Source organism: Paralichthys olivaceus, chromosome 4, assembly GCF_024713975.1.
Source record: "Paralichthys olivaceus isolate ysfri-2021 chromosome 4, ASM2471397v2, whole genome shotgun sequence".
Lineage (NCBI taxonomy): Eukaryota > Metazoa > Chordata > Actinopteri > Pleuronectiformes > Paralichthyidae > Paralichthys > Paralichthys olivaceus.
This window is the reverse complement of record NC_091096.1, coordinates 23,542,621-23,555,731: the sequence shown is the minus strand read 5'-3', so window position 1 is coordinate 23,555,731 and position 13,111 is coordinate 23,542,621. Positions and strand designations below refer to the sequence as shown.

The 13,111-nt window shown below is 42.2% G+C and overlaps 2 protein-coding genes across 2 annotated transcripts; both read right to left on the bottom strand.

Moving 5' to 3' along the window:
• Positions 1-726: 726 nt before the first annotated feature.
• On the bottom strand, positions 727-7,328 carry abcb9 (ATP-binding cassette, sub-family B (MDR/TAP), member 9). The gene is made up of 11 exons (XM_020093569.2): positions 5,946-7,328; positions 5,375-5,489; positions 4,626-4,756; positions 4,312-4,517; positions 4,003-4,200; positions 3,780-3,908; positions 3,495-3,683; positions 2,978-3,151; positions 2,160-2,319; positions 1,849-1,985; positions 727-1,672 (listed from the first exon to the last, which is right to left on the bottom strand). The coding sequence occupies exons 1-11, from the start codon at positions 6,613-6,615 to the stop codon at positions 1,349-1,351; spliced, it is 2,433 nt and encodes an 810-aa protein (XP_019949128.1). The 5' UTR covers positions 6,616-7,328; the 3' UTR covers positions 727-1,348.
• A 1,224-nt stretch (positions 7,329-8,552) lies between these two features.
• On the bottom strand, positions 8,553-12,778 carry LOC138407515 (gypsy retrotransposon integrase-like protein 1). Its single transcript, XM_069524303.1, has 8 exons — positions 12,382-12,778; positions 11,637-11,830; positions 11,444-11,555; positions 11,210-11,348; positions 10,637-10,691; positions 10,263-10,520; positions 10,073-10,189; positions 8,553-9,620 (listed from the first exon to the last, which is right to left on the bottom strand). Exons 1-8 carry the CDS (start codon positions 12,548-12,550, stop codon positions 9,363-9,365), a joined length of 1,302 nt encoding a protein of 433 aa, XP_069380404.1. The 5' UTR covers positions 12,551-12,778; the 3' UTR covers positions 8,553-9,362.
• Between the last annotated feature and the right edge of the window lie 333 nt (positions 12,779-13,111).

The following is a 13,111-nucleotide window of genomic DNA, read 5'->3' as shown; positions in this document are numbered from 1 at the left end:
GTGATTAGTTGAATAAAAATATCTACTAATGATTACTTACAGGACTAGGGCATTTCAGGGGCCAATCAGATTTCAGCAGGGGCCAGAGCCCCCCTGGCCCCGCCCCTTGTTTGCACCTAAGGGCACGCTCACGGTTAAGCGAATGTGAAGCTAATATCTTGGGTCAAAGTTTAACCCGACACAATGCCACGCTTTGATTTGTCTCACTGCAGGAAGCAAGTATTTTATTTGTCTCCTCGCTCTCACAGATTGGAAGTGAACGTTAGACAAAGGTTCACCACTGAAACATTAACGTATGTATGACCGGGCCCTAATAGTTTTAGCCTAGTTGCAGATAAGGGCTTTTTAAAAATACATGATCCAAGTTTATTATCTCAATCTAAATAATCTAAAACTGTTTATGTAATTAATTGAATATCAAAGGTGGCAGGTTGACTTTCTCCCAAATTGACCATTTAATTGACCAATTGTTTCAACCTTGATAACACCGACATGATTAATTTTATATATTTGATTAATATCCTCTACCCTTCAAATTACTACTGATGTCTTGTTCACGTAAAGCCATTTACTACCGTTCACCAGTTGAGGGGGAGACATGATTGACATTGAACCAGGAGACATTAAATGCAGCATGAGGCAATAATCCAGCATGTTTGAAACCACTGATACAGGAACATTTTAACAGTGTTCATTACATTCACAGGAATTGATACGATTACATTATTTATTGTATTATAGTGACTTTAATAGATTTTTATTTCATTGATTTATATTCATCAGTAACATCCATAGACCATTAATTCAAGTTTTCTCCAGTAACAATTTTAAAGGGATTGCTCACCCAAAAATGATAACTTGCTGATATCGTCTGGCGATATCATAATTTTATAATTTCTCGCAATAGATGCAGTTATCAAGAGCTATCAAGAGTTCTTGCTGATGTCATCACGTGCCCATTGGACGAGAGCATAGAGGGGAGAGCTTGTGCCATGTGTGCTTCTCACACTGTTAAAGTGTTTTGTGGAATCAAACACTTCACCCACCCCTCCATCAGCGTAATGGATAATGAGTGAATTTTCATTTTTCAGTGAACTACCCCTTTAAGGTGATTGTACACAAATAAAAACATTATTATGGATATAATATTCCAATTTCCCTTGAATCCCACAAACCAGTCCTTTAATAAAGCCACTCAGTCCGTTGATAAGTGCATCTTCACTGATTGTGACAATAATTTGACCTATACCTACTTAAAGCTACGGAATGTCCTTACAAAACATCTGTTATAGTTCATATATGGTTTAAGTCGCAGTCTAGTCTCATCTCCTCACACTGCAGTTCATTCTCAGTAGCGGACATTGAACTCAGACTCGCTGGCGCTGCTGCTGCTGCTGCTTTGTTTCCTCCGCTGATGTGCTCCATCAGGCTTCCAGCTGAGTTTTTCAGGCAGGTTTAGGATGTCCGCCCCCGTCTGTATTCCCAGGACCTGCCTCTGCACCAGCTTGCAGTAGAGCCCCCCTCTGGCCATCAGCTGACTGTGAGGGCCTTGTTCAGCCACCTGGCCCCTGTCAATCACTATGATGTTGTCTGCCTTCTCCACTGTGCTGAGTCGATGTGCGATCACCAGCACCGTGTGCTCCTTCATGATGTTGTTCAGAGCCTGCTGAACCTGCAGCAGAAATCAACACCTCTCTGACACAGTAAATCATTCAGTAATGTACTGTAGTATTGATTACAGGTGCCATAATACAGGATAACATGACATCTAACAGGTGCCACATTTCCTTTGTCCATATCCTGGATGCCAGATGATTAGTTTTTTAGTAAATGTAGCTGTTTACTTACAATGTGCTCACTCTCTGCATCCAGAGCACTGGTTGCCTCATCCAGGATAAGAACACGTGGGTTTCGGATGAGAGCTCTTGCAATGGCCACCCTTTGTTTCTGCCCTCCTGACAACTGGGTGCCCTTCTCTCCAACACCTAAGTGGGATGGGATGTTACTGATTATACTGATATTTACACAAAACTGCTGATTTGTGTCCTTGCAATAGCTAGTCTCCTTATAGTTGTTTCTGTGATGCTAATCACCTCCTTTTCCATTACAACAAATATACATCGGTGCCGGACCTAAATATAAAGAGATCTGCTAATTACTTGTCTCAAAGCCTTTGGGGAGTGTGCTGATAAAGTCCTGAGCGTTAGCCTTGGTGACGGCCTGCACCACATTCTCCATGGGGATGTCAGTCAGGCCGTAGGTGACATTTTCCCTGACCGTCCTGGCAAAAAGCACAGGCTCTTGGCCCACAAGCGCTACCTGCAGAAACACAATATCAAGTAGATGGATTTACATGTGAATGGCCAAAAGCAAAAATGACCTGATCTTGGTAACAGGTGACAAAAGGTGTAGCAAAGGCTTTATACAGCTTATTCCTCTGTACCATGGAGCTCCAAGAAGAAATGAGCTCTAAACACACCAGTGTGTCACTCTACACCAACACATTCTTTGTTATTTACTTTTACTTAATCCCATACAACAACTCTGCTGCTGGAAATACTCACTGTATTAACAAGTGCGTATTAATCAGCACCTGAAAAAAGTCCCTAACACATGCACTGTTTAGTTGAGTTTGAGTAAGGGTTACTAAAACTAAAATCTTTAGGCTCTGTAAAAAAATTACAGAGCCTAAATTTATATTATTTATTATACACCATACTTATCTATATCAGTCACTTTGCTGCTATTGTATGCATCCTTGCAATCTATATTTACCTATACACGTGTTTACCTTAATTGTATTGAAAAACTTTATTTTATACGTCATATGTTCATAGTTCTATTCTATTATATAGTTGCTTATTTTCATATATATGAATAATTCCTTTTGAAATCTTTTCAACAGGCACAATTTGATATAAGGCGGACCCTTTCAAATTCCGCTGAGCTTGAATCTATTACACAGATGTGTACAGACCTTGGAGTGAAGGTAGTCATGCTGAAAGGTGTGAACAGGTTTTCCATCCAGTAGCACTTCGCCTTGTTGAGGAAGGTAGAAGTTTTCCAGCAGACTCACACAGGAACTCTTTCCGCTGCCCGAGGGTCCCACGATGGCTGTGACCTCTCCTGGCCGCAGGGTGAACGACACTCCCTACAACAGGAACCAGTTCAGGAAGTAATGTTCATCACACAAAAACAGTCAGAAATATTTTGTATCTAATAAAAAGAAAAGAAAAAAAAGTTGATGAAGGGCTACTGATATATATAATATTTGCACAGAATTGGATCTGCAAATATGAACATAATTACATTCAAATACCACAAAAAATGTGAAATCAGAATTGTGCCTGCCTTTAGACACAGATACTAAATGATATCAAATACTTACTACAATATTCCTAAACTCTGCTTCCTAAATCCAAACAGACTGCTGTGAATAGAAGTCATACTGGATTTATTAACACAATGTAGAAGCAAGATCCCTCAGAACAAACCTTGAGAATATCAACCTCAGGGCGGGTTGGGTAGGCAAACGTGATGTCTTTAAATTCAACCAGACCAGTGCATGTGTGGGGAGCCTCTGTGCCATCAGCTGGGTGTTTGGGTTTCCTGTCCAGATACTCAAAAACCTTCTCTGCAGCTCCTACGCCCTGCATGAGGCCCGTATACACTGACGCAATACTCTGTAAGACAGATCACACATGGCGTTGGTTAGTGGGGGGGGGGCGTTGCTTTTGTACACTTGTAATAGAAGAAATAAATAAAGACACATGACATACCTCTAGACATTCTCCCAGCTCGAGCATATATATGAAAAAAGATATCAAGTCCCCACTGCTTATCTGACCAGAAATCACAAGGTGGCCGCCATAGTAGAGGACAGCGACCTCTAAAGCCAGCTCTGAAATCTGAAAAACACATAAAAGAACAGTTATCAATAAAAAAGACGGAGAGATGTAGAGCTTTACATCCCCATCTGAACAGGCAGCTGCTGATACCTACACTGCTGCACCACATGTAGCAAGCATAGGCCAAGGCCTGCTTCTTGTTGAGCTGGAACATGGCTAAGAGCTTGGCGTCGTAGGAATCGGCCTCCCCACTCTCGTTGGCAAAGCTTCGCACTGTCCTCATGGCTGAAATGGTTTCCTCTGCAACTCTGTTGGCCTCTGCAAGAGTTGTTTGCACCTCTTTAGTCAATTTCTGTAAAAAAAAAAAAAAAAAAGGTTAGAATTTATATAAGGGTTAGGGTTACTTCAGTTTCATCTCCAGATTAAGCCATCATCATTGACACACAAAAAAAAAAACCTTTACCTTGTAATATGCTCCATGGAGTTTAGAGACGAGACCAATGAAAGGGAATCCCATGAGGGTCACCAGGGTGAGCTTCCAGGACATTCCGAACATGAAGATGAAGAAGCCGGTGCCTTTGATGGTGCTCCTCAAGAAGATGTTGACATTCTGGGAGATGAGGTCACTCACTTGGGTGGTGTCAGCAGACAGCCGTGAGATGATGTCACCTACAGGGTGATATAGAAAGACTATGTCATGTATGTCAGGGTAAAAGAAGTGCCTAAAATAGAGGAAGGGACCAAAGATTGCTCTATTGATAGTGTTTTAACATTTACCTGTGTGGTTTTCATCAAAAAATGCTATTTCCTGCCTCATCAGCGTTCTGAAGAGACGGCTCCTGAGCCGAAGGTTTAATCGAGCAAATGTCAGCGTGAAGACTCCACCACGCACTCCCATTGCAAATGAACTGAGGACAGAGGAACACTTCTCAAACCTCATTCAAGCCTGGCATTTTTATTACATGTGCTGACACGCTGATTCAAATCTGGTGGAGAGGCTTTGTCATTTGTCACCAAATCAGCAAACTCCATGTCCTGATCCCTCCCATATCTCTGCAGTCACCAATAATCCATCCATCCTTATCCTTTGCTGGACGCGAGGGGGGGGCAATTCCAGTTTACATTGGACGAGAGGTAGGATACACCCTGAATGGGTCATCAGCTTATTGCAGGGCTGATATATAGAGACAAATAAATATTCACACTCACATTCACACCTTGGGTCAATTTAGAGTCTCCATTCAGAGTTTTTTTTTTTATCTTGGTTTATACTAAGCTGTATGTCTTTGGACTGTGGGAGGATGCGAGAGCACCAATACTGTCCAATAATGCCAAAAATATATTATTATCATGAGAATCACTTGAACATTAGAAATTGTTTGCAACAATTTATGAATTCGAATTACTGTGTCACTTGTGTACAGTAAGTATAACGTCTCTCTAAGGCCAATTGTTCTGTTTTGAAAATGTGCATAGGATCAAAGTACAAACATTTGACAATCAGAAGGTGTCCTGTATATACACACCTGGCTAAGGCCAATGCTGCCAGTATGATGACCGGTTTAGCAAAGTGCTCCATGCTCTTGTTAGTCACAATGCTGTCGATGGCCCTGCCATAGTAGTACGGTATGAATGCTTCACCTGCAGTTAAAGGTAGAGACAGCTGGTCACACATTTTTAGTCTCAGTAGAACTTAACATTCATGCTCAATGAGTTATTCTTATGTTTAAGTGACAGCTATTGTACAACAATAAGAGATCTGTTTTCAAATTAACTTTAGAAACAGAATGATATTGAAATAAAATTAGGTGAAGCTGAAGAAAATAAGGGATTGTTAAAAGGCTGTGAATTGATGGACATAATGATTGCTTAAGACATTTATCAGCAGAATAGTCAATAAGACAAAATGAACATTATCTGCAGCCCAGAGGGTATTTAGCAAAACCTACACGCATTGTGTAATATGTGTAGAGTAACATAATTATAACCTGCAGGCTCAGCAATTACACACAAGTGCCTTGACAGGAAGTGTTGCAATGTGTTGCAATGTAAACACTGTGACTTTATGGGTTTACATGCTATGTCATGGACACTCACACACAGCAGAAATGAGGAGGAAGAGGATAGCTGCACACAGGAGCCAGCCATCCTTCTTGGAGATGGATATCAAACGTCCCAGTGTAGCCCCAGAGCTGGTCTTCTCCCTCTCCTGGGTTCCTTCCTCCTGCTTCTTCCTCTCACACCCCACCTCCTGCTCCTCCTCACCATCAGTCCCCACCAGACTCTCTGTGTCATCAGAGCCTCCTACTTCTCCTCTGCTCCTGCTTCTGTGGTGACAACTCCCTGAGCTGGATTCTGAGCTGAGCAGCCTCCAGAGCAGCGTGGCAACCAGAGAAGAGGCACAAGTCCAGCATATCAGGCCCAGGGCCCAGGGCTGCTGTGTCAAAGGGCCCAGCTCGGCCAGTATCAGCAGCTTGGCCAGAGCGAAGGTGATGACGATCAGGCAGATGAAGAGGATCAGGTCGGCGAGCGAAGCGACTCTTGGTGGGCCGTCCACCTTGTTCCATGACACACCTATGGAGGCTCCTAGCAGGAGGGACACTCGGAGCAGGACAGTCCCCCAGAGGTCCAACGCTGACTTGAGGATGTTAAAGTTCAGCACATCCTCTATGAATGTGTGTGGTCCATGTGTGTACAGGACAGTGCTGATGCCAACATCCAGAAGGATGAATAACACAGTGCAGCTCACACCTACTTTGATACCCATGCTGATTTTGTGACAGGGAGTTAAGACAAGAAAAACCAGTGTTGAACTATTCCAGATAATAACTAAGGCTGTCTTCAAAATAGAACTCTGAGTGATCAATGGAAACTAAAATGCACGGAGTACGATCACAGCCTAAATGAGGCCTTACATTCAGAAACATCACCTACAGTGGCACGCTAGTGGAATTCAGCACCTTTTACCCCAACGAGGAATGTTTCGATCATATCTGTGCACTTACTTTTATTTTGAAGGAACTTGTTTCCGGTCTCTTAGCTCAAGCACTGAATCGAGGCAGTAAAGTACATCTGAGGTAGCGACCGTGTTGATTTCAACTTTAACATCACTATAAATAACAGACCAGTAAGTACGTAACGACCGACGTGTACATTGTTAGCTAGCTACTGTATATCTGTTAGCTACTAGCAGGCGGATTGTTGCCTCATGTCACAAATGCGTCCATGCTATTATATCCCATAATGTCCAGACAGGTATCCACGGAAACCTTACGTCATTTACGACCTTCATGAACAGGTAATAAAACACAACAGGGGAGATGGAGAACTACACACACTCACACACACACACGCTCACACACTCACAGACACACAACCCAGAAGATCCACTAAAGGATAACACTAGTCAAGTGGACACCGGTATCAAAGATCGTCTATAACACAGGTGATTCCCACTAGGGCTGTACTGTAATATGATATTCGACACCAAAATCCTGCTATGACGGTTTAGCGTTGCGACGTGACTCAACCAGGCAGCACGTAAAATAAAAGAAATAAATCTATTTAATACATCTGTTTCAAATGTTTACATATAAATGACCTGTAATGCTGCTCGGTGTTACTTGCCCTCGTTATCTGTAGATAGTTAAAATTCAGTGTTAATATATGAATTAAAAAGCGACGTACTAATTAATGGTATTAATGAATCATATTTGAGAACAAACAAGAAACAACAACTTCCACATCCTCAGGCTGTCAAACGCATTTTGTGGTTTTAATGCACGGGAAATATTGCGGAGTGATATCTCTTTCTGCTTTTGACCCATCTTGACGTGCAGGAATTATTCCGGAAGTAAACACTGTGTGGCCCCTCCCACCGGGATTATTTAAACTCGTCAAAACAAAAATCTCTTCACTTCCATTTAGGCAGCATAAAACTAAATGTATTTATTTATTACAGCATGTTCATGAGTCTTCAGCTAATGTGTCAACATAAATAACTAAGCATTAAAAAAAAGAATGTGAAGTTCCTACAGGAGTAATGAATGAATACGTTTATTTATATGTATAATGTCTAAAGCAGACAGTTCAGTCTTTTCACTAACCTTTGTTTTATCATATTGAAATGTGACATTTTAAAATGGCCCTTGCCCACAGAGAATGAACTCACACCTCCACACATCCCCTCTGTTCTGTGGTGGGGTCTTTCAGCTCGTTGTTTTGGTTATTACATTGAACTCTCACGGCTCTCGTCACCTCCGACACTCAGCTGGTAGACTCTTACTCCAGCAGAGAAATCCAGAGGACCATTGAGCAGCTTACCAAGCACATGATGTTCCTCAGGAGGTGGAGACCAAAACAGAGTGGAAAGGAAAGAGAAAATAGGACCTACGTTCATTGAGTGAATAAAAACCTTTTAAATGAAAATACTGAGGCCAACAAACCAAAGTCATGCAAATGTAATGTGAATATTTTCACTTTGCGAATTTTGATCCACTTAATATTTTAGTAAACATTTGGAGCCAAATCCCCATTACTGCAAATGCCTCTTTCTTAATGAGCTAATAATTTCAAATTAGGCAAATAATTTGTTGCATTTCAGTGTTTAATATGTTTTTTCTGAAACTGTTTCAGACAGTAATAAAACTAACCAGAAGCAATTTCTCTTTTCCCATCAAGTAATAACCATACAGCAAGGCTACAAAAAAAAACAATACCTTTATTGTCAAGTATTGCAGAGTAAAAATATACTGTACAACAAAGTAAAAACAAATAAATTAACATTACATTCATGGGATCAATGATTGCTGCCGTTTCCTTGGCCAGTGGATTCTGTTTCCCTGTGCAGATTCATCTACATGTGAAACATCAACCTGCAGGTAAAGTCTGGAACATTGGGTCTGGACTTTACCCATAGTTTGCCTTTCACACATGCACAACACAGCGGGTGGTTCTCTGCACAGCCACATTCACAACAGCATCAAATCCTCCACATTATTCAGACGAGAGGTGGAGCAGCCGGGTGCAGCAGGGAGAGACAGGAAGTGACGTATTAACTCCGCTGTGGAGATCACATGATTTTCTTTACAACACACAGACACTGGCGTCGGCTTTTATCACCACAAACTCTCTTGACATCTTCGTTGGTGTCTTCTTCAAGTATGACATCGCTTTTTCACCGGGAGATATTTAGATAGTTAGAAGCGTCATCACACCCCCACTCGCTCTCCAGCAGAGATCACCGGCTGTGTTCTCAAATCGGATTCTCCTGACTTTCTACAGACTTTCTACTACAAGGCCACCTGGAGAAAGTCCACAGAAACTGCAGAGCCTCTCACTCTGACATTTGCGTTCACACATGAACCTCCTCCGGAGAAAATACGGAGGAACTGCGAAGTCCAGTGCATGTCTGAAAGCAGCTCAAGTGACTGAGCAACGGTCCTCAGACAGCTCATGTCCTGTATCCGTGCTCCGACAATGCGTCTCCTCTCTATTCTTTTCAAACAATGCGTCTCAGTGGACATCAGACTCAGTCAGGTGATACGCCAACTCGGCCTTAATGTCCTCCGAGCTGCTTTGCTCGGTGGCCAGCACTGTCTCAACGGGGAAAGACAAATATAAACTCTCTTTCAGTTTTTTCGGTGAGGGCGAGTCTCCTCCACCGAACAGAGGATCTGCGATCTTAAAAGTCATTGAGGGCATGCTGGGTGCCCTGCGCTTTGCCTTCTTCTTCTTCTCTTGTTTGTAGGCAATGTTCATATTGGATACAACCTGGAAGTGAAACACAGAATCCTTTTCTGATCAATACATAGCATAGATTGTCTCTCTCACTCCAACCTTTACTGTTATTTTTACTGTTAAACTGCATATATTATCATTACTGTTACACTGTATATAATATTATTACTGTTACACTGTATAGAGTTTGTTCATATAGTACACAGTTCTATTTTTTTAATAGTTTTTTGTGTTAATATAATTTTTTTTTAACTTATTTATTAACTTTACTGTGTATTTCACGATTACCTCTTTAGCTGCTGTAACATGGTAAATTTCTCCATAGTAGGACAAATAAAGGACAATCTTATCTGCAGAGAAAATGTGTTTTTTCAAAGGAAGTTTTGTTGACTTCCCCCTCCAGGTATGCCTACATCTGGTCATGTGTTGTTGAGTTTACTTGTACACACACAGGGGTAGTAGTGAATGGTAAAACTGTCACTTACCAGCTGCTTGACAGAGTTCTGCTGCTCCTGCATTATTGTCATAAATGTAGAGGCCTTCTCCTTTGAGGAATACATATCCTGCTCAAGATCGTCATAATTCACCAGGCTTAGTGTCGTCTGGAGGAGAGGAAATTACATTAAATAAACAGACACCAAAACAAAGTTAGAAGGGGATCTTTCGCTCTCTCACCTCATTAGGTAAATTTGCTTTCCTGTTGAACATGAGCGAGTACGGGGTGAACTTGGTCGTGGGGTTGGTGGACGTCCGGAACAAAAACAGCACAGGGTCTAGGAAGTCGTCCCACTCGCCCTGCTTCTCTGTTACCATCTGCACAACAGCTTCCTTCAGTAACACACTCGTGCAGTCATGGAGCGGGTTGAGCTGAGGTTGATCCAAAGGAGAAATCTTCTGCACGATGCTCCATCTGTCGCACAGCAGCTTAGTCACCTGGAGGGGAAAGAAACAGCTGTACTACATGTGCACTGGCACAACTGACCAACAACACTGCTACAACCTGTAATCAGTTCATATTTCTTATGTTAAGTCTGTGACTCACATCTCACCTCATCACAGAAGTCAACGTTCTGCGTGCACACTATAGTTTTAGGGGCACCGAACCTGGTTGAAAAGAGAACAGTATTTGTGGTTATTGTGAACTGCATAATCCTCAGTTTGTCAGATAAAAACAGATATGGATTTTGTATAATAAATGTAACATGGGTGACGTGTGAAGATTGAGTTGGCTGATTACGTATGATTTTTTTTAATTAGCCAGTTATCTAGAGAAAGAGGGAAGCAGTAGTATGTATAAGCATTTGAAATTACTTTTGATTTTTCTTTCTTTTTTGAGTGCGTCTTCTCTTTTTCTTTTTTCCTAATTTTTTAAAATATAAAACGGGAAAAAGGGGAATAGGCCAAGTGCATTAGCATTACACAAAACAAACAGATATGTTAAACATTTTTCAGGTCACAATATATTTTCATTTTGAGGGTTGGACTTAGATTTAGATTTACAGCCCAATATAAGACATATTAGCAGGTTTAAATCTAAATATATCAGCATAATCAGATTTTATCATATTATTTATATCAACCCCTTGTTTCAACATCAGTGGCTGTTCTAGATCTGTTTTTACCTGTATATACAGTTAGAGATGCATCTTGCAACAGAGAACACGTCCGTCTTTTTTACTGGAAACGCTTCTGGCCATTTGCTAAGGTAATCGATGAGGACTATAATGTTGGTGTTGCCTTGCTGGGTCTCAGGGAAAGGTCCTGATGAGAGAAGAGAGAAACAGGCATCAAAATGTGGAGAGAAATTAAAAGAGAAAGATGAAAATGTTATTTGACCATTTAATTGAGTTAAAAACCTAAAATGTCAATCCCAACAATTTCCCACGGTGCGTCCACTTTGATTGGCCGAACAGTCCGTGCCAGGTTTTTATTCCTCTCCGTGTGCTGACAGGTGTCACACACTTTAATCTGAAACAGGCAGAATACCGTTAGTGTAGAGGCCATTTTTATCAGGACGGTGCTTAGTGAGTCTCATAAAGATTTACGTACCCAGTCCACCACATCCTTGATGATGCCCAGCCAGTAGTACTTGCTCTGGATCCGGTGGACGGTCTTCTTCTGGCCAAGGTGATGACCGATGTCGTTGAAGTGGCAGTCGAGGAAAATCTGCCTCTTCCTCTCTGCCTCAATCACCACCTCCCTCTTCTCTTCTTTCTTGGGTCCCACATAGTAGAGCTTGCCCTCTTGGATGGAGACATGAAGGGAGGACGAGTTAGACTCTGGACATTGATCGATAAGACTTTGCAGGGGTCTTTACTGCCAAACACAGATACGCAACACATCAGGTGTACAGAGAGGACATTACCCCACACTTCTTTCAAACATGTTTGTATTTAAAGATGTCTTGCTCATCTGATTTAAACATAGAAGTGAACTTGCAAAGACCAGCTGATGTCCATTGAGCAGTTCAGCATCCACACTACACCACCGATCTGCAGAAAATGCGAACTTTTAAAAGGTAGTTTGAACATTATGGTCCACAACACAAACACTCAGCAAGCATCGAGAGCCAGTTGTGCAAGTTAAAATGAGCCTGGTGTAGATGCTGGTTTTAGTTGGACACTGAGTGAGTCGGCCGAATTAACCCAAGTCTCCTACAGGTTCACGACACATATTACGACATGTCCTGGATGATTCCCACGTCCACACTATCTGGGTGGTTTTCATTTTTGAAGGTTTTCTGCATGGAGGTCCGGCGATGTGAAAAGACGAGCTCCTCCGCCACAACCCTTACCGTCAATGACAAATTTCTGTGCGTATCTTTTGAGGTTCTTCTTCCGGATGGGAGTCATCGTCTGAGGGAAGCAGCCTTTGGCCACGAAAGTGTAAATGTCCCCGAGTTTGTTGGAGCTGGACTCCACCACCTCCTCCTCGGCAACTTGCAGCGACTCCACGTTCAACATGTCGACTCCCGCGTCTCCCGCCGGTCCAGAACACGGACAGCTCGCACGTCAGTGGACACAGACGAGGCTAACGCTAAGCCGCATATTGAGCTGCTGCGCTAGCTGCGGCTAACGAACTCAGATAATCCACAACAAAGTCACATCAGGATGGAGCCGATGCAGCGTGTCTGTCGCCTCTCTTCTTCTTCTGCCTTTGAGTTAAACCGGTGTGTTTGTTTTGCTCTAGCGCCCCTCGGTGGTAAAGTGTAGTTCCTCCTGACAGCCCGTCTTATTAGACCTGGACTGTTGTAGGTAGAGGCCGTGACCACTAGGGGGCAGTGAACAACTAACTGTTACACAAAGGATGTTGGCAGCTTCCTCGAGCATCTTCAAAATAAAATGTTGTCAAATGACCAAACTGAAACTGCAGGGCATTAAATACTTAATATTACGTTCCATTCAGTTTACAACTAAGAGCTGTAAAACCATGTAAACATACGTGTGTAAAACCAAGAGATGGGCAACAGTTTTCCGAATAAGTTTACTCCTCTTCAACATGTCCATGTATGTAACATCTCTGAG

What these genes read in the sequence shown, in the direction of transcription:
- LOC138407515 (XM_069524303.1), bottom strand. Translation starts at nt 12,550, where the DNA reads ATGTTGAACGTGGAGTCGCTGCAAGTTGCCGAGGAGGAGGTGGTGGAG. An exon ending in ACAGAAATTTGTCATTGACG is followed by an intron (nt 11,831 to 12,381) that starts GTAAGGGTTGTG and finishes TCTCCATCCAAG; the next exon opens with AGGGCAAGCTCTACTATGTG. An exon ending in ACGTTGACTTCTGTGATGAG is followed by an intron (nt 10,521 to 10,636) that starts GTGAGATGTGAG and finishes TTTCCCCTCCAG; the next exon opens with GTGACTAAGCTGCTGTGCGA.
- abcb9 (XM_020093569.2), bottom strand. Translation starts at nt 6,615, where the DNA reads ATGGGTATCAAAGTAGGTGTGAGCTGCACTGTGTTATTCATCCTTCTG. An exon ending in CCTCCTCATTTCTGCTGTGT is followed by an intron (nt 5,490 to 5,945) that starts GTGAGTGTCCAT and finishes CTTTAACTGCAG; the next exon opens with GTGAAGCATTCATACCGTAC. An exon ending in AGCTGGGAGAATGTCTAGAG is followed by an intron (nt 3,684 to 3,779) that starts GTATGTCATGTG and finishes TCTGTCTTACAG; the next exon opens with AGTATTGCGTCAGTGTATAC.